The following is a 22238-nucleotide window of genomic DNA, read 5'->3' as shown; positions in this document are numbered from 1 at the left end:
TTATTGTCGGACCTCTTGACCTTGTTAGGACCTTGTGACCTAGAAGGGAGGGTTAAATAGCTCAACTCACTCAGATTGGATCTATGTCGATGAAAGCTTCTTGCTACCCAACCACTCAACGAGCACAATGCTAACTCAAACGATTTACTTGGTATCCACCTCCCTGAGACGACTAATCTAAGGATCCATACTCAGCTCACCACTTCCACTATATCTTCTCATTCTCGGACAAATCTCGAAGGTGGAGAAACCCTTTTACAGCAGGATTATAGTTGTATAATAACAAGCAAAAATCACAAAGAAGAAGAAGAGAGGTTTTACAATGATCTTGATAAATTTGCTTCTCTTCTAGGAATTGCTCCAAGTTGTGTAGTTGAACACCAGATGGTTTCTTCAGCATTGTAGCAAGAGAACTTGGAGCAAAATAACATGAACTGTGTCCATCAACGATTAACTTTCACCATTTAAACAGATTCAGCTCCTCTTAATCAGTCGACTAATTTTCTCATATCAGTCGACTGATATGGTTAGCAACAAATAACGACGCTGAACCTTCTGAAATCGTGTCTGATTTTAACAAATTTCAAATGTCAGTCGACTATTATGGATAATCGAGTCACCAGTTGAATCGATTCTTTTCTGTTTGCTTCTGAAACAGAATTAGTTGACTGATGTGAAGAATCAGTCGAGTCGATTCTATTCTGTTTACTTCTGATACAAAATCAATAGACTGATTTAAGGAATCAGTCGAGTCGATTCATAATCAGTCGACTGATGTGAACAATCAATCGAGTCGATTCTATTCTGTTTGCTTCTGAAACAATGTCAGTTGATTGATGTGAAGAATCAGTCGAGTCGATTCTATTCTGTTTGCTTCCGAAACAGAATTAGTCGACTGATGTGAACAATCAGTCGAGTTGATTATAAAATTCATTTGACTGAGATGAATATCAGTCGATTGAAATTTTAAATCTGGCTCAAAAAAATTTAGTATCAATTGACTGATATTTCCTTCATTCGATTGACACCAATATTAGTCGACTGTATATTACAATCAGTCGACTGATAGAGGTTTTATTGCATCCACCTAACTTACCTTTCGCGCATCTAATCCGTGATGCGATTATTATTTCCTCTCTTGCCAAGAGTTTGGTCGTCGACCTTCTTAAATTTCATTTACCTTACATCCAATCTTCTGACTTATAAGGACTTTTTCTTGTCAAGAGTTTGCTTTTTGACTTTTTTGGATTTCCTTTTGCCTCACATTCGGTCTTTTTACCTATAAGGACTTCCTTGCACATTTGATGTACAAATGAGATTTCTTTTATTGTGCTCTAAACTTTACTGATGTCAATCATCAAAATTATAACTCATTGACATCATTGCATCAATAGACCTGACGCCTGTTCCGCAACTAACGCACCTCCTACTTTAATTTACATTAATTCAACTGAGTTGATCTCTTAGGTGAGGTCCTATCCTGACTCTTCCCCAATCTTGTTGAACTTGACAAAGTTAATCTACTAGGTAAATTAAATCTTCTATTGACTTTGTCCCAATTATGTTGAACTCGACAAAGGTATTTTAAGTACTGTCGAGCTCCAGCACTGTTGAGTTCTCGATAAATACTATTGGGCTCTTCCGATGTCGACATGACTCAACCCGACTTAACCCAAGTGTAGTTGGGACTCTAAGTGACTCAGATCTATGTTAATCGAGTCAAAGGTATGTCTCGTAAAATCTATGTTGACTAAGTCAAGGATGCACTATGTGAAATCTATACTAAACGAGTTAAAATCGTGCCACACAAGACTCTTATTCACCTCCACATCAACCATCAACAATGATTAGTTATCTTTTTATCACTCTAATTTTAGGTTCAGACAAAACACGCACGCAAAGACAATTAAGGAAGCTTTTAGTTCAGAGTTAGTTACCTTAACATGATCAACATACAAGCTTATATAGGCTTACGAAAGAAAGGAGGGCTAAATGTCGAATTAAAAACTCTAGCAGTCAATTCTTAAAAAAAAAAAAAAATACTAGCAAACAATAAAATGAATTAAAAATGACTAGAAGAGTAGACTCAGTCTTCGAATTGGAGTCAACACGCGAAAAGCATGACACTATATTCCAACCACTTGAAATGTAATTATTTTTTTAATAGGGGAGCGTATCCTTCATCTCCATGTAACTATTATGTGAGGAGATAAATCAAAAAATTATAATTGATTACGATGGAGAAAAATATTGTCTCGATTTTATTGAGATTCGAACTCTTATCCTCTTCTATAATTTTGCTCCGTCGTAATCAACTTAGTCATGATATGAAAGTTAATCTCGATTGTTAGTAATTGAGTACTCAAAGCTTCGTTCAAAATGGATAAAAAATAGGTACAAATGATCTCAAGGACACAATGCAATGATTAAGTCCGCTAACTACAGACTCAACTGTGGCGAATTAAAATTTAATACATGGGTTATAAAAAAATTGTTAAAAAATTAATATTGAATTATTTTCCGTGCGAGTATTTTTTCTACCCGTAATATTTCGATGATAAAAAGTACAAATATATTTTTAGCATATACAAAAAACATAATTCCCGGCACCCCAAAACAACTAAACAAGAGAGAATGACGTAAGCTTCTGACATTAGATGACGTAGAGGATATGACGTCAATGTACTAAAGCCGACATGATATGTCTGTGTAGAGGGGGCCAGCCTCGGGGACTGGCATTTGGTCGGCAATTAAGTGGCGTTGCCTGGAAGACGCTGCAAAGAAACAAGTGCCGTGGAAGGATCCCCTGAATCGGTCGTCTGGTCAGTCCATAGGACCCGGGTTGGATCCAACGGGCAGTAACTCGTATTTGACCACTCCGTCTAATTATTTGTCCGACGGCTGGGTGTCTAAATTTGACCAGCAATCGAAGAATTATATGGCCATTCTAGATTTCAGAGAACTAAAGATATTTAGTCATTTTTCCTTTTAATAAATAAATTGATGACTTTCCCATGATATGTCAATCCAAAAGATAATCGAAACCCTTCTTCCTTAGAATCTTTCTTTTATAGCGCACCTTCTCCCTTCCTCATAATCCTTCACACGGTATCCAAAACTCTACTTATATTTTCTGATCACTTTGTCTATATTTGTCACCCAAAGCTTTGTTTTACCACTCTCTCATTCATATAAATTTGTTCTCTCTCAATCAGAGTGCCGACACCATATATTGACACAATTGGAATAACTCAAAATAAGATATCAAATCTTAGATAAAAATACTGAGACAAATATACAAATAAGTGGTAAGCCATCAACCTCTCCATCAGAATCAGTTTCTTCCTCGCATCTTGATCTTGGCTGTTCAGCATGCTCCTCCGGCATTGTTGCTTCAAAAGCAGCAGGCCTGCACCGGTGACAAATACAAGATCGCATCATATACACTAGCTAGCAAACAATCTTTAATCAATATACTCAAACCTCCTAATCATGTTCTTTTTTGTGTAGGCCAATAATAGGAAGTCTACACCTTGTTCTTGCTGCTGTTAGTAACATTTTGAGTAAATTTCAAGAATAGCAAATACTTTTGGGATTTCAGATGTAGCACAAAAATCCCAATTCCAATTCCCTTGGAATATAAATAGAAGTTCTTGATAAAATTTCATGCATAAGTATTAACTGTGATACAGCTTCCTCCTTGGATGTCTTACTGCAGCTGAATCTTGTAGCTCAATTTGCAAAACTAATTATAAGTGAAGTGGAAATCAGTTTCATGCTTGGAACATTTTTGAATCATTCAGAAAAATAATGAAAGACACTATCCGAAATCAGATTGAGCTAACTCACTGAATTTCTGAACTCACCAATCTGAAGATTTTCAAAGTGCTCGAACTTGATCATGGAAGAGCACCTGGGAGACGATACATGCAATCTTGCTACCTGATTCAAGAGCTTTCTCAAGTCCACCTTCATCCACGACCACAAAGTTTCCTGAACAATTGAGGCAATCAAATTTCAGTTGGATCGCTAGTTTCTTTACAAAAGGAAGTCTCAGTTGAAAATACGGGAAACTTGTGGAAGAAAATAACATAATAATACATTCATAAGTTAAAAATACTTTTGTAAAATTAAAATGACTAACAGAGACCATGGTACATGTTCCTGTGAACTACATACCTCTTTTAATCCAAAAGCTCTTGTGAAATTTGGCTGGGACTACAGTTAGAGACTTAACAGCTTTACCATCCATGACCTAGTAAAAAGGAAATATAAAATATGTTGTGGGATATGAAGTGGCATTCAGTTGATGATGTAGGGTAACAGAAGTTCAGATTCAATTCAAGTTAACAAAACCGAGTTGTAACCCCGACAATCTTGGGGCAAATAATCAATTACGATAAGCTTGATTCACAACAGGAGACTTCACGAAGCACAAAACATGTTATGTCAGTTTACTTCAGTTTGTAAATATTAGGAAATAAGTTTCTCTTCTTGTTCAAGTCAACAAAATGCAAATTAACAGAAGTAACCTCAAAGACACTAGCTTGGTTTCAAATGTAACACATGTAATGTAGGTAACTTATTATGGACATAACTAGTATTATACTACCTAGTTGCAACAATCTGAGGCTAATGATAATCATGGCAAGCTTAATTCACAACAGGAGACTTCATGAAGCGTCATATTCCATGCCAGTGTCCTCAGTGAAACCCATTCATTCTAGCTTGCGTATTCCCTCCTAGCATGGGTAGTCTATTAGGAAAGAAAAAAAATCTCATCTCACTAACAAAGTTCAAAGTAATGAAAGTATAACCTCGCACGTACTTGGGATAGAACATCAAACCAAGCCAATCCTTTGAGCTACTACTTCGAATCTCTGCACGTTAAAAGCAAAGGGTGTATTCTTTCTTGTCTTTTAAAACATCATTGACAAGTGATGCAACACTAGTTGATTTATAAAAAAAAAAATGATGACCACCCATTTAGTCGCAATGACTCAATCCCTGACGATGACCGGCTCGGTCCCACGGAAGTTTCCCACCGGCCACCAGGGTAAATCGGGAAATGCACGCAGCGGCCAACCCAAATGTCCAACATCCTTTGATTACGATCTCCATTTGGAGGAAAATTCCTGCAAATACACCGTAGCTGAGGATCGTACCACAGGTGCCTGGGTGACAACCTGGATGTCCTACCGCGGCACCATAGCCCGGGAACAATAGTTGATTTATAAAATAATCATATTGCAAACACATTGTACTCATCATTAAGCAGTGTTCATCCCAACTAAGTTACATGAGTCTTACCCCTACGATCGAGGTTGCAATATGACTAGCAACATTCAAATAATTAAAATCATTTTATACCATTAACTAATGTTTTATTTGGTTAACCATCCAGAAAACTTTCCTTTGTTTGTCAAAAGTAAAGATGATCCTGAAGGAAGACATTTATTTATAAGTGTGATAAATCATTCAAAGAGGAAAAAATTCTCAAGTCTAACTAAAACGGAGGCCATTTATGAGGATGAAATTACATCTTCAATAGAGACCACCAGAGCACATCATATGTTGGATTATTGTGAAAACTGCTGTCGCAGAATTCTTCGCACAACCTTGTTCGAAGCAGTTCACGGCAGAGAAGCCATCGGCACAATGAATGAAACCTTTTACGGGAGCAACAAGCAAGAAGGCATCACAATAGTCTTGTGGTATCTTTAGGAATGTGATAGAAGATGAACAAACAGGTACCTTAAATAAAGGATTCAGTTTCTTTTGCAGAGCAGTTGAAAGTCAGCTTCAAGCTCTTGGGGCATAATTGAGATAGTTACGACAGAGCAGACTTGTAAAAGAGGATAAGAGTTCGAATCTTGACGAAGTCGAGACAATACTCTTCTCCGTTATGGCCAACTGCAGTTTTTCGATTTACCTATAGTTGTGGGGCAACCGTATGAAATCGAACAAATTCCACCTTTTATAAAACAAGAAGGCCAGCTTCAACTTGCCCAGATCTTCTTCCAACTGATATTGATATTTAAAGATAACAGCCACGAATAATTGCTCAGGCCCACCAGAAGACCGTGGAACACCGATTGCAGCAGTTTGGAGGATGGTGTCGTTGACACTGTTACATATACCTGTTCAATCTCGACAGAACTCACCTGACTAAATAACTGATTTGTTAATTGATTAGAACATATTTGCTGAGAAGGATGAAATTATTTTGCTCTCAATCCTAGTTGCTTCACAAAGATTATAAAGTGTTTCTAATGGACCCACTGTTTTAATGATCATAATGGATTCTTTGTTAGGAGCTCCAAATTATTCATTTATGGCACCATGTAGAGTCCATATATATTTCCACAACGGTATGATATTGTTCATTTTGAACTTATGTTCTCATGATTTTTATTTTTGGACTTGATCCAAAAAGTCTTATACTAATATTCCATCTTATAATATCAACATCTTTTCAATTCATCCATTTAAAATCTGCTAGCACAAAATAAATAAATAAAGTGAAGCCAATATAACCTGTACAAATTTTACAAATCCAGATCGAAGAGGAATGCCATGGTATAAAGTCGCAATTCTATAAGTGAGCATGCATCACAAGCAGCCTTTGGAGGTGTTGCATGTGCCCATGCAATTGCCTTTGGCTCCTCTATGCTCAAGGAGTTATAGCAAACAATACTCAAAGCTCCACATTACATAAAGCACACATGTTAATTGCTCAAGAAATAAACAAATCAAGCCCAAAACCTAAAAACATGCAAGTATGTACTATTGTTTGCTCCAAAAAAAAAATACAACATACATGCATGAAAGAATTATTTAGTATGTTGCTTAGCTTGAAGTCTATTCCAAATTATTTAATGTCTGAATAAATTTAAACTTGGCTGGCTGCATATATAAAAAATTTTATCCTTACTTTCAAGTTGATTGAATAGATGTCTAAAATATTTTTGAGATGACAAGATTAATGAAATATAAATAGTTAATACTAAACATATATAGTTCTCATGGACAACATACACACTAAATATACATTTAACACTAAATATTATGGAGGATAAAATAACATAGTAAAAAATATTAAGCATCTTAAAGGTGACAACAAATTCTTGGACGGAGGAGGTCATCGAGGTGGTTGCGGAGGAGGTCATGATGGAGGCTTTCTCGCTGGTTGTGGAGATAACAAATATAACCGAAGGAAGTGAAAACATAAAATTTGAATTTATTTTTTTTTATTGTAGTTGAGGTTTGAATTTTCAAATGGATTTTATAATGTCTCAATATTGAAGTCTAATTTGGGATCGCTCCTCTAATATGTAGCATAATTGTTTGATGTATTATTTTATGTAAAATTTTTTTATGAAATAGAAAAATAATTTAATTTATATCATATTTTTAAAAAAAATTAAGGATTTATATATTAATTTTAATATAAAGTTATGTTTATAAAATATAATAGATTATATCAAATATCATAGAAATAAATTTTGATTACAAATATTTATTTAAGGAACTTGATGGATCACACACACTTGTATTGGGAATTATTAAAATAAGATTTAGTGGTGCATTTTGAAAATATTACTGATTGAAAATAATTTTAACATATTTTATTTTATTATTAAAATGCCGTATTCAAGATAATACTTTTTAATTTTTTTTTTGAAAAATAGAAAGACAATTTGAATTAAGAAAATATATTTAATAGTATAAAATAATGTAATACTTTGATTCAGACAACTAAAATATTATGCTTCTTGTAAACAGACTTGTTTGTTAATCACATAATTTAATTATCCAAATTCTAATTTTGATTGTATAATTTGATACACATGGTTAGTTATAATAACTCGATTCGGATCTAGATCTAACATGAAACATAATAAATATTGTGCTTCTTATCTAAAAAATAAATAAAAATCTAATGATGCCTAGAAGCCATAAACAAACTTATCCTTCAAGTCATTATAATGGCGACTAGAAGAGCACACACATACATTTCCTCATGCCCCAAAAGCTATTTCCCTTTCCTACTAAACCTATATATGCTTCTCCATCAACTTCACCAAACCCCAAAATGAGGTAGGAAACACAATAAAACAGAACAAAACAAAACAAGTTTTTTTCCCAAGGGATTTGAAAATCTTCTTATATGCATTTCAAAAGATGAGATAGTGGAGATTCCACTAACAAAGCTTTAGTGGAAAGCTTGTTTCCCATCATCATGGGATTAACTTTAGTCTTAATTAGTTGCCATGTCTTTAATTGATATCAAAGGAAAGGAGGGGCATGAAGTATGAGTAGTGGGATGTTGCTTCTTTGCAACGAAAGGAGGGCATTTACGATACACTGATCAAATATTTAAAATAAATAATTAAAATATTTTATAAGATATATTTCGAATTTATCTGACCTGTTATAAAATAAAAATAAAAAAAAAGGATGGCATTTATGTTTTATTAGTAATTAATGCCTTAATCCGCGTCTTAAACACTTGTTATATTGGAGGAATCTGATTTGAAATTTAAAATTTTTTAAATAATTGGTTTGGAACTGGGAGGTGACCGTAGGGGCGGTGTACTGATTCACTTGTCAGACTTCTACGCTGCAGCATTGCAGAACCCGATAAAGCGAATCGTACGGTAAGTAAGGGGTCTGCGCACCGGCAGTGATGGAGAGGATCTGTCTCGGCAATTTAGCCACCGAGATTGTATTTATCCGGCTCTGCTCGTGCTCGCTTTGGGCTTCAATCTCCATGTTTGCGCAGCGAACTCAAATCCGAGCGCTCGATCCCCTGGTGATATCTGGCGATCCATGGGTTGCTCCGGGAAACGCAGCGGACAGTGAGTGGTGAGGCCTGGGGAACGACCGAGGGAGGCGTGTAAGGGCGACAAACAGGCGAAGAAGAAGAAGAAGAAGAAGAAGGTAGAAGACTTGGTGAGTTGATCGAATCTGTGTTTGTTCGTTTCTTTTTTTTTGAGTCCCTTCTTTGAGTATTTTTATCGAAGAGAGGGAAATGCGCGTGTAAAAAACTTGAAGCAACAGGTTCATTTTGCCCCCTCCATCTTTTATGTACATCCGTTTCGTTTAATTTTGGGAAAAGTTTTGATTTTTCGTCGTCCGTGAGAAATCCATCTGTTCGTTTCTTCTCATGCTTTCCGAAGATTTCTGATAAAAAAAATAAGGGTTCTTTGACGAGTTGTCGTATGTTGTAAATGCGCACACTTTGTTGTGTCATCCGAACTTCTAAACTTTTTTCCCGTTTAAATGCCCACACATTGTTTCCCCATTTTGATTCTCCTCTTAAAGCACCTGTTAATGATATTAGTTTCTTCTCCCAAAAGCATCATTTCACTTCAAATAGATCGCAGGAAAGTTTCATTTGTTTCCCCTTCTTTTTTTTAGCTCCATTTGATAGTAAATAAAGATTGAGCTGCTTAAATTACGATTTTTTGTGTACTTCAGAAATTTATTACTTTAGCTTTCATTTATTTGAGCATGCTGGGGTTTTCACATGCTTCTTGGCGACGATGAGGATGACTTCCCATTAATTGCCGAGGGATCTCACATCTTTGCCTTTCAACACTCTACATATGTTCTTCCTCTGTAAAATATCACTGTTAATGTCTTTAAACGTCTCAAATGCCTGATGATTCTCCGCTGTGAAAAAGGCCATTTTGGTCATTGCACCATCATCTGTCTCCCTCTCCTTTCCATCTCCTTTTCATTTCATTGGAGGGAAGAATTATTTACTCACTGTAGTCCTTTGTTTTTAATGATTCCAAAATTGCTGGGTCGTAATAGTGGTTACTGTAGTTGGCATGGATATCATCATGGGGACTACTTTATTGTGTTCATGTTCAAGCTAATGTGCAAGATATAAATTCGTTTGATCTGTCCTTTTATGACTGCAGGGTTGCTTGTGGACAAGGATCGTTTAGGGGACATAAGATGCAGACAGGCAAACCAAGCAGGTCCATTTTCCTCTACATAGTCTTTTGGCAATAAATGATCACAGTGACTGTTGTTCTTGCATAGATCAGGCTACTACTTCAGCAATGGAATCCTAGATACTTCTGGTATATGTATTATATGGGCATAGCCGGGGATAAATGTGTATATTTAGTTGCTTTTTCATGTCAAATAAATACTTGTATGCTATAAAGTTCTACAATCTCCTTCTACAATCAATGCTTCTTCTTTGGTCCTTGATGGGTTGGGAATCAAAAGTATCTTTCTTGCTAGTTTAACTTCCATTTTACCCTTGGGGAAGGTCTTTTCACTAAAAAACAAGTTAACTAACATAAGTTGTTATTTTAATTTAAAAAAGCATAACTAAATTTGCAAGAATTTAAAATTCTGTGTGATGCTCAATGTTTTGAGGGTGTAATAATGGGATTTGGCATCAATTTTTCCAAGCTTATTTAGTTATTTTCTCATGAAAACGTTCCACAAAAGTATGCATATTGGGTTGATATCTCTTTGATAATAGATGCCTAAATCCATGTCAAATGCTGAGCGGTGATATTTTATGTAGGAATTGTTTAATATGTGCATTTATTAAAACAAACCCAGTCATAGGTGGAGGTGGAAACAAGAATGAGTAAATGAAATGAATAAAACGCTTGATAATTGGAGGTCTTTTACCTCAAACTATGAATGAAGGCTTGATAGTTGGAGGTTTTTTCGCCCTCATTCTGTATGGAATTAGGCATAAAAATATTAAATCAAATGCTTTACTTGATGCAGGACTGGGTCTTTAGAAGTTCCTCATAAAACATCTCCAATCACGCCTAGGACTCGTGTAAGCAAGAGTGGAGACAAGGAGTGCAATTCTGCTTCTTCTACTGCTACTTCAGCAACATCAACAAGGACTCCAACTGATAGGAGTCCTAAAGTGCTAGTGCGTAGATCTCCTAGAAGCCCAGTATCTGAGGTATCAGCATATACCCACAATGCAATTATACTTCGCTAGTTAAATCTTGTCATAATCATTTCCTCATGCTTGTCTACCCTTCGGATTATATATTCATTCATCCAGTATCTAATTTTTTGCTGAGAATCAATGCCTTTCCCCCCTGATTTTCTCCCATTTATATGCCATATTACTAGCAAGGTATTGAATAGGAAGTGTTTCAACTTATGACTGTTTGTCCAGTATACTTATTTGGGAAGAAACAGTAAAGCTATAGTTGGAATCTTGATTTCATTAAGGCATGAAGGCAAATTATTTCAGATATATTATCTAATGTTTGACATTTAGCCTCTGTACAACCTTATAGATTGGGAGGGCTATCTTGTTTCTTAGTTTTCCATGTGCTGAGAGAATACTGAGAAAATTCCGTATGATAATAAGATTTATTCAGGACCGTTATGTTGTGGCCAATTTGTATGTAATGTTTAGAAGAATGTCACAAACACTAGGTGAAATGACACAAACATGTGACATAAATTATGCAAGCTAGGATCTTGGCTTGTGTGCTACTCAGATGTTCCTATTGAGATCCGCTCCTGGATGTGTCACCACCTTTTCAGCACCAAGATCGGATTAAGATCGCGCAGAAAGAAAATCTTGAAACTGAAGAAGCTTGCAAACACAACAATCATGAGAAGGAAGGTCAGGGGTTGTCTTGGCTTGACCACTTCGATACTTAAGTTAGACAGCGAAGAGGAAGTAGAGAAAATAGCAGAACGGTTGAGGGAAAATGAGATCGCACATACCTTCCCCTCTGAAGAATGACTGGCCTTATATATATATGTAAGGGACAACGTGTCACATCGTAAGCAAGGTGGATGTCCCATCATAGGTAAGGACCTTGTCAGGAGGCATGAGATATTCAGAGCATATGTCCCATCGTTGATTTGCAGCCGAAGGGTTATTTCACGTACGTTTGTCAGAGTATTACCATGATTGGTCGCAAGGGTGTCAGGGGGACATTCATAATCGTATGATGGGAGGAGTGGTCTTTTAGGGCAATGAGAGTTGAAGAGTGTCAGGACTGGTCAGAGCAAAGTCGAATATACGAGAATTCGGCATAGCTTATGACTAGATTAGGTTGACTCGACTCGGGTGGGAGAGCCCGCTTCAAGGATTCGGACCAGCTTTCAGAGTTATCATTCCTGTGGGGCCGACTCGGTTTTGGGAGTCTATTTCCTTACGGATTCGACTCTGAGTATTCGGAGGGATTAGACTTGAATCGGGAGTCGGTTTGAAGGAGAGTTCAGCTTAGTCTAAGACTCCCCCGCTCCCCGATTGACTTGGTTTTGGGAATTCATGGGGACGCGACGTTTTAGGGTTTTAGGGTTTTGGGGTTGGGGGGGCTTGGGGGTTTAGGATTTTTAGGGGTTTAGGGTTTAGGGTTTTAGGGGTTTTAGGGGTTAGGTTTAGTGTTTTAGGGGTTTAGGGGGTTGGGGGTTGGGGGTTGGGGGTTGGGATTTAGGGTTTAGGGTTTCGGGTTAGGTTTTAGGGTTTAGGGTTTAGGGGTTTCGGGTTTAGGGTTTTAGGGTTTTAGGTTTAGGGGTTTAGGGGTTTAGGGGTTTGGGGTTAGGGGTTTAGGGTTAGGGGTTTGGAGGGTTTGGGGGGTTTGGAGGGTTTGGAGGGTTTGGAGGGTTGGGGGTTGGGGGTTGGGGGTTGGGGGTAGGGTTAGGGGGTAGGGGTTAGGGGGTTGGGGGTTGGTTGTTTAGGGTTTAGGGTTTAGGGTTTAGGGTTGGGGGTTTAGGGGGTTGGGGGTTTGGGGGTTTAGGGTTTAGGGTTTTAGGGTTTTAGGGTTTTAGGGTTTTAGGGTTTTAGGGTTTTAGGGTTTTAGGGTTTAGGGTTTAGGGTTTAGGGTTTAGGGTTTAGGGTTTAGGGTTTAGGGTTTAGGGTTTAGGGTTTAGGGTTTAGGGTTTAGGGTTTTGGGTTTTGGGTTTTAGGGTTTTGGGTTTTGGGTTTAGGTTAGGGTTTAGGGGTTTTAGGGGTTTAGGGGGTTAGGGGTTTTAGGGGGTTAGGGGTTAGGGGTTAGGGTTAGGGTTAGGGTTTAGGGTTTAGGGTTTAGGGTTTAGGGTTTTTTTTTTTAATTAAAAGATGATCTTATTACCGCAAATAAAAAAGTTGTGTAAGAAGGGGGGCCAAACCGTACCTTCTAACACAACTTATTACACCTTATTCCATGTGGAAAAAGAAAAAACTTTACAATGCAACCCATCTATAATGACTATACATGAAGTTATCCTGTTAATCTATCAACTCCATATCTCTTGAAAATCATTCTCCACCAGCATCAACAAGCCAATTCCATCCACAGCACCTTCACTACATTCCACCCATTACCTCTTTCAAATAGCCATATTCCAACCATCCCCCTTTAACCAGCAATGTGACTTCTAACTTCCAATCCTTCAAAAAAAAACGTTGAATTGAGCTGCAGCTTCTTTTCCATCTCTATTGCAACATAAAAAATTGGCAAGGAATTCTCCATCAAATGACAAAGCAACAACTGTGTTCCATTTTCAGATTTAACTCCAAGAAAACCACTTCCCCACACTATAGTTCTTATAAAACCGGAGCCAACAAATAGTAAGCAATGCAAGAGTGTAAAAACCATGCAGTCCATCCCAAAGAAGCCCTACAACAGACTTTCAAGACAATTACTCCACTTCCATTAAAAAAGCCATTAAAATTCCCAAGCCACATCTCATTGCAATCCATATCAAAAATCCAGTAATTGTATCTGAGCACACCATACCACCAAGTAGCAGGAATATCCACATACCATACTGCAGAATTTGAAAACAAAAGAAAACCAGATTTGCTGAAATTCCAGAAAACCTTCAAAAAAACACTGAAAATGCTTCCATCACCTGGTCATTTCCAACATGAATTCCTGAACCATTATCAAACGAAACACCCACACAAATCAGCATTTCCACCACAAGAACATAACCATTCAGCAACATCACATCCATCACCCACCACTAATCAGCATTCCACCACTTAAATAAACACCAATCACCCTTCCACCGAACTCCCCTTTTTACAGTCTCACCGTCAGTCCAGCAGCACAAGACCAGTAACCAGCATACCGTCGTTCCATATCTACATCCCAGAATTCCAAAAAAGTCAAGCACAAAACACACTTGCCATAGCCACATAAAACAGGTCCACGGCACCACACTAGAAATTGCTGTGCCAGCAACCAACCAACAAAGATGCACCAGCACCCACCACCTTCCCGAGCTCCCATCTCCTCGCTCTTCTTCTCCCACTGCATATAGAAATTTCAGCAAACATAAGCAATGCCCAGAGAACCCCAATGAAAACTTCAAACAAGGTATAATAGACTGTATATCAAAGCAAGTAGCCCAATGAGAAGCCATGTATCCAAAATCGCATAAGGCATTAAACCTGCTGTATAGTAAACCAGTAACATGCCAAAAAAACAGTATCTCAGAGACATATCCAGCTGAAAAATAAAAAATCAGTGCCGCTGGAAACCACCACGGCGTGCCACAGTTTGAATCCACGAAAATACCGTTATAACTCATGTAGAGATATAACAAAACCTCAATATAACAAATAAAATCAAAATAAAATAAAATCATCCTATCTTTTCTAGCAACCATTGTCGAATCACAGAAGACAAGCTCTACAAGAGCGGAGGCAAAGCTAGTGTTGCTATTGAAGATGATGTTATTCCTACTTCTTAGAGAACCATAAAATACTCATAAACTTCCACACAATTGCAATTTTCATTCATCTATTCCTTGTTGATCTTAGAAATACCTTCATGGTCCCAGGATCCATGTGCATGGATCTGTGTTAATTTAATGAAATATGAAATATTGTAGTTGAATCCTATTGCTATATAAACACAGAATTACAATAATGACAATATAGCAAGGTACTACAGTCTATCACAAGCAAGGACCTTTAGTTCCAGCAGAATCCCAAGTACTAATATAACAACTAGCTACAGTGCATCATCTTGCCACCAATGTTGTAAAGAAGCAATTTTTCTAACAAAGTTTGCACTAAAGTTTGGGAACTCATAAATAAAAAAAAACAGTGATTTACAAGAGCTGTTATAGCAAATCCTTCTTTATTCAATACGAATTAAGCTCATGAAACTTGCTCCTGCCAGAACAGAAAATTAGATAGTGGTGAATGATTCAAACATAGGCTACAGCCAGAACTACAGCCAGAACATCAAACGACCATTCCATTTAATCGAATCAAGAGAAAGGAAGACCTTTCGGTCGTGGAAGATCGCGAAAGTATTCATACCCGTTGACTGATCGCTGCATCGCACTGCCCCAGTTCCGAACGCTAGACGTGATGGAGGAGAAGAAGCCTCCACCAGTCGGCTTCTCATCGTTAGAGCCCATCAACACTTCGATCCCACAGACCTCCCCCAACGGGATGTGAAACGGATCACGAATGGACAGTCAACGCGACGGCGAACGGAGAGGCTATAGCATTAGGGCAGAATTTACAATAGAATTTTCAAACCGTACTCCTGCAAACTTACCCTCAAAGTACCTGCGAATCTATTGCGCGAATTCCGGTGGGCCCGAGGTGGGACACACTAGAGTCCGTATTCACCTTTACAGGCTATTGCGAGAACAAATTGTTTTTGTTAGCAAAAGCTGAGAAGAAAGCAAATGATACTAATATTTTAAAGTTTAATTTTTAAATATATATAAATTATAATTTAAATTTATTTAATAGACTAATCAAAATATTATATTGACATTATGTAGCAATAATAATGCAACATTGGTCACATCTTGATTATAACGGAACAGAATTGCTGAATAAATGGATAAAAATCGAATCTTGATAAAATTGAAATAATATCTTCTTTTGTCATGGTTAACTACAACATCTTGATTTACCTCCTCGATGATCATGAGACCGATCATATGAGATCACTAGAATCATTTCATTTTTACTATAGAAGATAATACAACATCGAACAATACAAGTTCTATTTGAAAGCCAGTTTTCTTACAATAGCTTCGAGTACCACTCTATATACATATAGAAAGACCATTAATCCTTTAGCATTTACAAAACAATTTTGCAGAAATTAACATCCAAATACATCAATTCGTTGAGGGAAAAAAATTAAAAAGATTATGCTGGAGGAAGACATACGGATAAATTCAATAACTTCTTCCTCCATTTGTGCTTTCTCATTCCTTCAAACTTCAAGAAAATCAGAAAAATTCTAATCTGAGAATCTAAGATACACCAGCATTACAGTCGAATAAAGAGGTTTCATTTGTTTACATCAGTGATCATATACACTCAAACACTAGGTTGACATACTGCAAATTGAGTTCGAACTAGTCAGATTTTTGAAAAATTTAGGACATGCTATGTTAGTCCAGCTCCAGTAGCACCCGGACAGGCTCTATGCTCGGTGTATAACTGCAAAAGGATAACAAGCTAGACCATGTCCGTTGCGTCCTCGCCAGTCATATGCCATGCTGAATTCACTTTGTGCTTGCATACAGGGCATGTACCTTGTTGGCGCAACCACGGGTCGATGCAATTTGCATGAAACTGCAAGAGGAAGTTCGATAATTTAGCATGCGGAGGAAAAGACTATATAGTCCGCGAGCAATTTCAACAGCTAAATTGATCAGGAGAGGAATTTCATAGTAGTATTACAAAGAGAAGAACATGCATCTAAAAGATCAATTTATCACTAACAGCTACGTTGTTCTATGATGACCTAAAAAACCCCTTGATTTTGTCGGATAAACGGAGTTGAGATAGTAGGGTTTTGTCAGGGATGCTATGGCAATATGGTTAGAAGCGCAAAATTCTTATGCTTAACCTGCCTCACATGCTGTTACCCACCTTGTAACATCGATGACACAGCTTGAAATGTATGCTAGCTAGCTGCCTACCGATGTCTATGCCGGTGAGTCAAATTGTCATTTGGATCCTTTGAACTTTGGCATCAACATGGCAGTTTGATGAAACAAGGAATACGGAAGAACGGACCTTAAGGTGTCCTCTAGAGTATAACCTCAACAACAATACCAACTCCGATGGAGAACAGAAACATCTCAAGATTTGAGCATTTGATGCATGTCAAAGCTCAAAGAATCACAGGAGAAACATCAGAAATTCCAAAGTTTTAAAACATGCACACAACCTGTGAGGTTGAGGACAAGCATCATTTTCCTATACGATAAAAATGCAATCGAATCTGAGGTGAAACAGAAACTGTAACCTGATGCAAGCACGGTAAGCTTCGTACTGTTTCTCCCACATTGACTTGCTCCAAGCAAACACTGCATGTCAGCTCATCTTCTTGAGAATTAAAATTTCCATTTGATTTCCCACTTTCCGACCTTTTCTGCTATCAATTGCAAAGTTTATGATTAGAAAAAATCTGAGCAAGAATAGTCCAACTAAATAGAAGAGTCCTATAGTTCAAAGGTACCAGAGACGTCTGTATTAGAAGAAAAAAAAACTATCCCTATTCGTCATCTTATGCAAATATTGGATTACAAGCAAGCAATAAGTTCAGAGAAAAGTAAGTGAAAGGTGGGATCTTTAGAAACGTTAGTCTTGTATCTATTGTACATTTGTCATCAATAACCATTTTGCTTTTCGATCTAATTAACTAACATTTGTTTACTTGTGTCGAAAGAAAAGAACAAAATGGAAAGGAAGGAGTGAATTCATAGATGGGACAGAAAGGAAATATGATAAAACCTTGATTAAAGTGTGGAGTTCTCTTCTACACATTTCACCGCAAGTAATCAAGGGATTTCTTTTTCTATCCTCCAAAATTGGACTGCTTTCGGCAGCAACCAACAAAATACCCCAAATAAACAAGGCCTAAATTCTTGGATTACAAATTTAATAAATTTCTCAAAAAGAAATAGACCTTATGCGAGCAAGCTTGCAGATATGAGAAGCCAAGTGGAATTTAGTAGTCAAATGAATTCACAATGGTAATTTGGAGACATGGAATAAATGAACCGTCGGAGAATTTAGTTCCCTATGGCTGTGGCAAATCTCTCAATTGATAAGTTAATAGCTACTCCAACAACTAAAGGATTTTTTTTTCTTTGACAAACTGCAGAATCCACTAAAGAAACAGCAGATTTTAGTTACAAATTTATATGTATTCCTTTGCCAAAATGATAGTTCAAAAAAATTTCAAGCTTCACTTGTTCAGCAAAGTATTCATCTTCCTTCTCTACTTGTTAATTAATGCTCGAGAATGCAGGTTCATTAATTTAAAGAGGATAAAAAAATAAATTTATTTGTCAATCTCTTACAGTGCAGGAGCCTATGTTCCAATAATTGGTACCAGATATAAATCCTGTATCAGAATTTTTGTGATTAAGTGTCTGTTTTAATCAATTCGAAATATAATATCCACATGAAAGCAGCAGGAGATGAGATACAATCAAAAGTTTTCAGCATGTTAGGAACAGATTTGTAAGATAGCAACACATCACAATTTAATGACAATTCAAACCTGAACCTTGAGAAGCAAAAAAGACAAACCTGAAAGCTGAAGAGACGGATGGAGTTGAACCTCCATCATGAAGTATTTCAGAAACTACATATTTGTTTTGTAATATCAACCTCACAATGCATCTAAACTTTTACATTGTTATGAATGAATTATTCTGTCTACTTTTTGGTGTTTCTTCACATGAATTAGCGTACAACAAGCCCCTCAAATATAGTCGACAAGTTAATGCAAGGATTAGAAATGAGGCGTCGAGTTGATGCAAAAATGACATTACCACATAAATCTACCTCATTTTAAATTTATCCTCCATTGGCATGTCATACCATGTAGGATGCCCACTGGATAAGTTATCAAGTTATACCGTGTATGTTGTCAGCATTATCAAAACTTAGAGCCAGGTGAATTTGGCCATGACTAAAATAAAGCATAGTTGGTATACACAATTCAAGAAAATTTTAGTTTCTAGTAGATTGGAATAATGCCTAATTTCATGCTAGATATTAATCCTAAATTTAACAAGTGAACACAATCAACGTTTCATATTGCATGTTGTAATATGTTTTGAAAAACTAGCTTGGCATGATTTAACACAGAAGAAGTGAATAGAAGTAATATACTGAAATTTTGGTAAAGGAAGGAAGAGAGAACCATAAAGCATTCTGAACATAAATGATTAATATAATGTCAAGGATTACCTCACTTGTAGTCATGGAAGAAGATGATGCCTGTTGGAACGATGATCCATTGCTGTCAGGAAGAGTAAAAGGTGTTGATTGATTTAACAGATAACTATGGGACATGTAAAGACACCTAAAGAAACAAAATAAAATAAACTTGCCTTTTCCATCCAGAGTTAGATCCTTCAACAGACAAGACCTTGTATTTGTGTGCAGGAAGAGAATTGATCTCTTCCTCAGTCATTGAAGGAACATCTGGAGGATTATCCGAATCCAATGCTCTTAAGGCATCATAATCTGAAAGATAGTGGAGACATATGTTTACGATAGCAAATTTTTCAATAGAAAACAAGACATGCAAGAATGAATAAGGCAGAAATTAGAACAAAGAAAAGCAAATAGTCTGGATAGAGCAAATTCTTGAAGCTTTAACAACATGAAAATAAGCAATCATGATAAGGAAATAACATTATCCAGAAACCTGTACCTAAATCATCAAATTCTCGGTCAAGAAGGGCAAGTTGGAGTCTGAGGCTCTGTAACCTCCCTCTCGTAGCAAGGGCAATGGATGGTGGAACGTGCAATCGCAGCTCTGTGTGCCCAAGCAAGCCACTAGCAGCAGCAGCGTGAGCATGGGCTTCGGCCTGAAGCTGCTGGCACGTTGCATACATCCTAAGGCTTGTGACCATCAGAAACACCACCAAGAGAAGCCAAATCTAACCCAGAGAAAATAGATTTAAGATAATACCAACACAAATCACCGCAATCATGCAGAACACCAGATAGAAAAGTACCAGAAAGTTGGGTGACATCTGATGTGAATTTAGTATCATGAAGAGCACAAGGACTGGAATATGAAAACATGCGCAACAAATTAGAAGGATATGTTCAAGTGAAACTGGAAATTTTAGTATAGACAAGTTCCACCAGAAACTCAAGGCATACCCGTCAAGAGAAAAGCCATGGAATTGTTATTAACAGGTCGAACACCCGCCTGCATACGCTATCACCAAATCAACAAAAAAAAAGGCATCCGTCAAAGCATTATTGATTAGCAAACATGGGAGCTCGAAACTGCAAACAGGTAAGTCAAAGTGGAATACTGTTAATCTCCTATCTTGAATAAATCTTGGCAATCCACTTTCGAAGCCCATCCTGCTTCCCCGTAGCACATAACTCATGATTATGGATGTTAATGACCTAAAAAGATGATATCTTATTCTTAAAATATGACTCCCTCGTCCCAGCTATAAACCACAAGCCTGCGTGAATTAGAAAGTAGCTTCAAAGTCAGATAAAAAGGGCTAAGAAGAATCATGTTGAAATTCACAGAAGCAAAATGGCTTTGCCGAGGAAAAATACGATTTTTAACAGACATATAAAGATTTTAAACCAAAATCGGTTCTGCCAAAACATATAATGTTTTTAACAAACTATTGATCAGTATGAATCGAAGGTTTCCATAATAGAATTCAGATCGATTGATTCCCCAACCTATTCTGCAGAAACCCTAGAACCATTGGAATTTTTCAAAAAGTTTTCTTTTGTATTTCTAAAGGAACGTAGACTTACCTCGATTACGATGGACCAAAATTTCTATCTAGTTGACACAATCTGATCTTTATTTCTGGTAACGATTTGGCTTGCCGGGGAGAGAGGGAGGGGAACCGAGAGGCGGAGGGTCGCGAGGGGCGGAGGGTCGCGGACTGTTCTCGTTCGTTCTGACGATGAATTATGAGAAAAAGCCCTTCTAATGTTTAGAAACGTCTGAAGGGGACAACTCATCCATAAAATCTCACCCACAAAAATTGAAGGGTTAATAATAAATTTTATCATAAACTTCGTACTGATTTGCACATTATAAGACCTTCACTCTCGCCTTCGTCTGCTTACCTTCCTTTCCTCTTCCTTCTTCTCAAACTTCTCCCTTTCTCTCTTCTGCAGGAAATCTTACACCGCCAGGTAGATCACCTGCCCCGATTTCAAAACCAAATCTTTCCTCACTTCGCGCAATCAAAATCTCTCCTTTATGGTGCCCTTAGAAACTGTTTTTGGCGGCGGGAGAATGGAGAGGGCGACAAAAGCGACAATGAGGAGAACGAGATGAAGGCGGAGGAAGCGTTGTCCTTGGAGGCGGCGGCGGGAATTATCTTCTGGCTTCTCCGCATCCGCGACGGCGACGAGGATGATTTTTGTCTTTTTGAGCCAATCGCTGCCTCTAGGTCTTCTTCTCCTCAGCGCGTGAAGAGCAGAGGAGAGTGGAAGGCTTCCATTGTGGGAAAAGAGGAATTTGGGAGCAGATGCGAGGAGGAGGGACGGCGACGCATTAGCACCGTTGCCATCATCTCATCTGCTCGCGCCTGGTCGACGAGGCGACGGTATCTCTAATCTCAAGCTAACAGCCATTGGATTCTCACGTTAACCTTCCATGCTTCATCTTCTTGCAAGCTTCAAACCGTTTTGAGTGCCAGAGAAGGCCTGAAAGAAATCTAGTTACGATACACTTAGCTTCCTGCAGCCATTTGTGGAGCACTGTGAATGAGGAAGAACTACGTCTGATACATGAAATATATCTCTAAAGTTCATATTCATTTCATAAAAAACGATCAAAACAAGATGGGTAATCCTAACGATAGAGAATGGAACTCCTCTTTGATACACAAAAGGTGAAATCCATCATTTTAGCAGCTCCATACGACTATATGTGAGGAGGTAAATTGAGAAATTATAATTAATCACGACGCAGGAGGTTATTATCTGGCTTCGTCAAGATTCGAACTTTTGTCCTCTTCTACAACTCTACAACTCTACGTCGTAACCTACTCAGCTATGTCCTAAGAGCTAAGAAAGTCAAAACTCAATCTAGGGAGAAGTAATACATCAAATGGAATAAGTGTGAGTGACCTCCCAATTGATTCCAAATTCGATTGACTTCTTGATTTTCTCAACAAAGGTTAATGCCTTAGCTGTCTAACATCGTCAAATTGACACTCCTGTCCAGTTGACTCGACTCCGCCGACATGATGCTCTTCTCTTAGCTTGTTTAATAACAACC

At 37.6% G+C, this 22238-nt stretch overlaps 2 protein-coding genes across 4 annotated transcripts; both read right to left on the bottom strand.

Annotated features, from left to right (window-relative positions):
• Positions 1-3264: 3264 nt before the first annotated feature.
• On the bottom strand, positions 3265-4252 carry LOC141823756 (uncharacterized). The gene is made up of 4 exons (XM_074711002.1): positions 4180-4252; positions 3914-3993; positions 3484-3545; positions 3265-3409 (listed from the first exon to the last, which is right to left on the bottom strand). The coding sequence occupies exons 1-4, from the start codon at positions 4250-4252 to the stop codon at positions 3265-3267; spliced, it is 360 nt and encodes a 119-aa protein (XP_074567103.1).
• Positions 4253-16205: 11953 nt separating this feature from the next.
• Positions 16206-20896, bottom strand: LOC141824022 (E3 ubiquitin-protein ligase SDIR1). 3 transcript variants are annotated; one of them, XM_074711244.1, is made up of 9 exons: positions 20756-20896; positions 20287-20445; positions 20129-20186; positions 19978-20030; positions 19671-19899; positions 19345-19480; positions 19202-19253; positions 17244-17372; positions 16206-16564 (listed from the first exon to the last, which is right to left on the bottom strand). In XM_074711244.1, exons 2-9 carry the CDS (start codon positions 20362-20364, stop codon positions 16448-16450), a joined length of 852 nt encoding a protein of 283 aa, XP_074567345.1. In that variant the 5' UTR covers positions 20365-20445; positions 20756-20896; the 3' UTR covers positions 16206-16447. The 3 variants fall into 3 exon arrangements, with proteins under 3 accessions (XP_074567345.1, XP_074567346.1, XP_074567347.1); XM_074711245.1 differs by having other exon boundaries at positions 17244-17369; XM_074711246.1 differs by having other exon boundaries at positions 20129-20177.
• Positions 20897-22238: the final 1342 nt, after the last annotated feature.

The sequence above is a fragment of the Curcuma longa genome, chromosome 3, assembly GCF_044706935.1.
Source record: "Curcuma longa cultivar G26 ecotype Majalengka, Jawa Barat chromosome 3, ITB_CL_G26_1.1, whole genome shotgun sequence".
In the NCBI taxonomy this organism is placed as follows: domain Eukaryota; kingdom Viridiplantae; phylum Streptophyta; class Magnoliopsida; order Zingiberales; family Zingiberaceae; genus Curcuma; species Curcuma longa.
Note: the sequence above shows the minus strand (reverse complement) of the source record. Positions and strands in the feature narration are given on the sequence as shown.

What these genes read in the sequence shown, in the direction of transcription:
- LOC141823756 (XM_074711002.1), bottom strand. Translation starts at nt 4,252, where the DNA reads ATGGATGGTAAAGCTGTTAAGTCTCTAACTGTAGTCCCAGCCAAATTT. An exon ending in TTGCATGTATCGTCTCCCAG is followed by an intron (nt 3,546 to 3,913) that starts GTGCTCTTCCAT and finishes TGTTACTAACAG; the next exon opens with CAGCAAGAACAAGGTGTAGA. An exon ending in AAAAAGAACATGATTAGGAG is followed by an intron (nt 3,410 to 3,483) that starts GTTTGAGTATAT and finishes TCACCGGTGCAG; the next exon opens with GCCTGCTGCTTTTGAAGCAA.
- LOC141824022 (XM_074711244.1), bottom strand. Translation starts at nt 20,364, where the DNA reads ATGAGTTATGTGCTACGGGGAAGCAGGATGGGCTTCGAAAGTGGATTG. An exon ending in TCTAACTCTGGATGGAAAAG is followed by an intron (nt 19,254 to 19,344) that starts GCAAGTTTATTT and finishes TCTTCCTGACAG; the next exon opens with CAATGGATCATCGTTCCAAC. An exon ending in GCTTACCGTGCTTGCATCAG is followed by an intron (nt 16,565 to 17,243) that starts GTTACAGTTTCT and finishes TTCCTCTTGCAG; the next exon opens with TTTCATGCAAATTGCATCGA.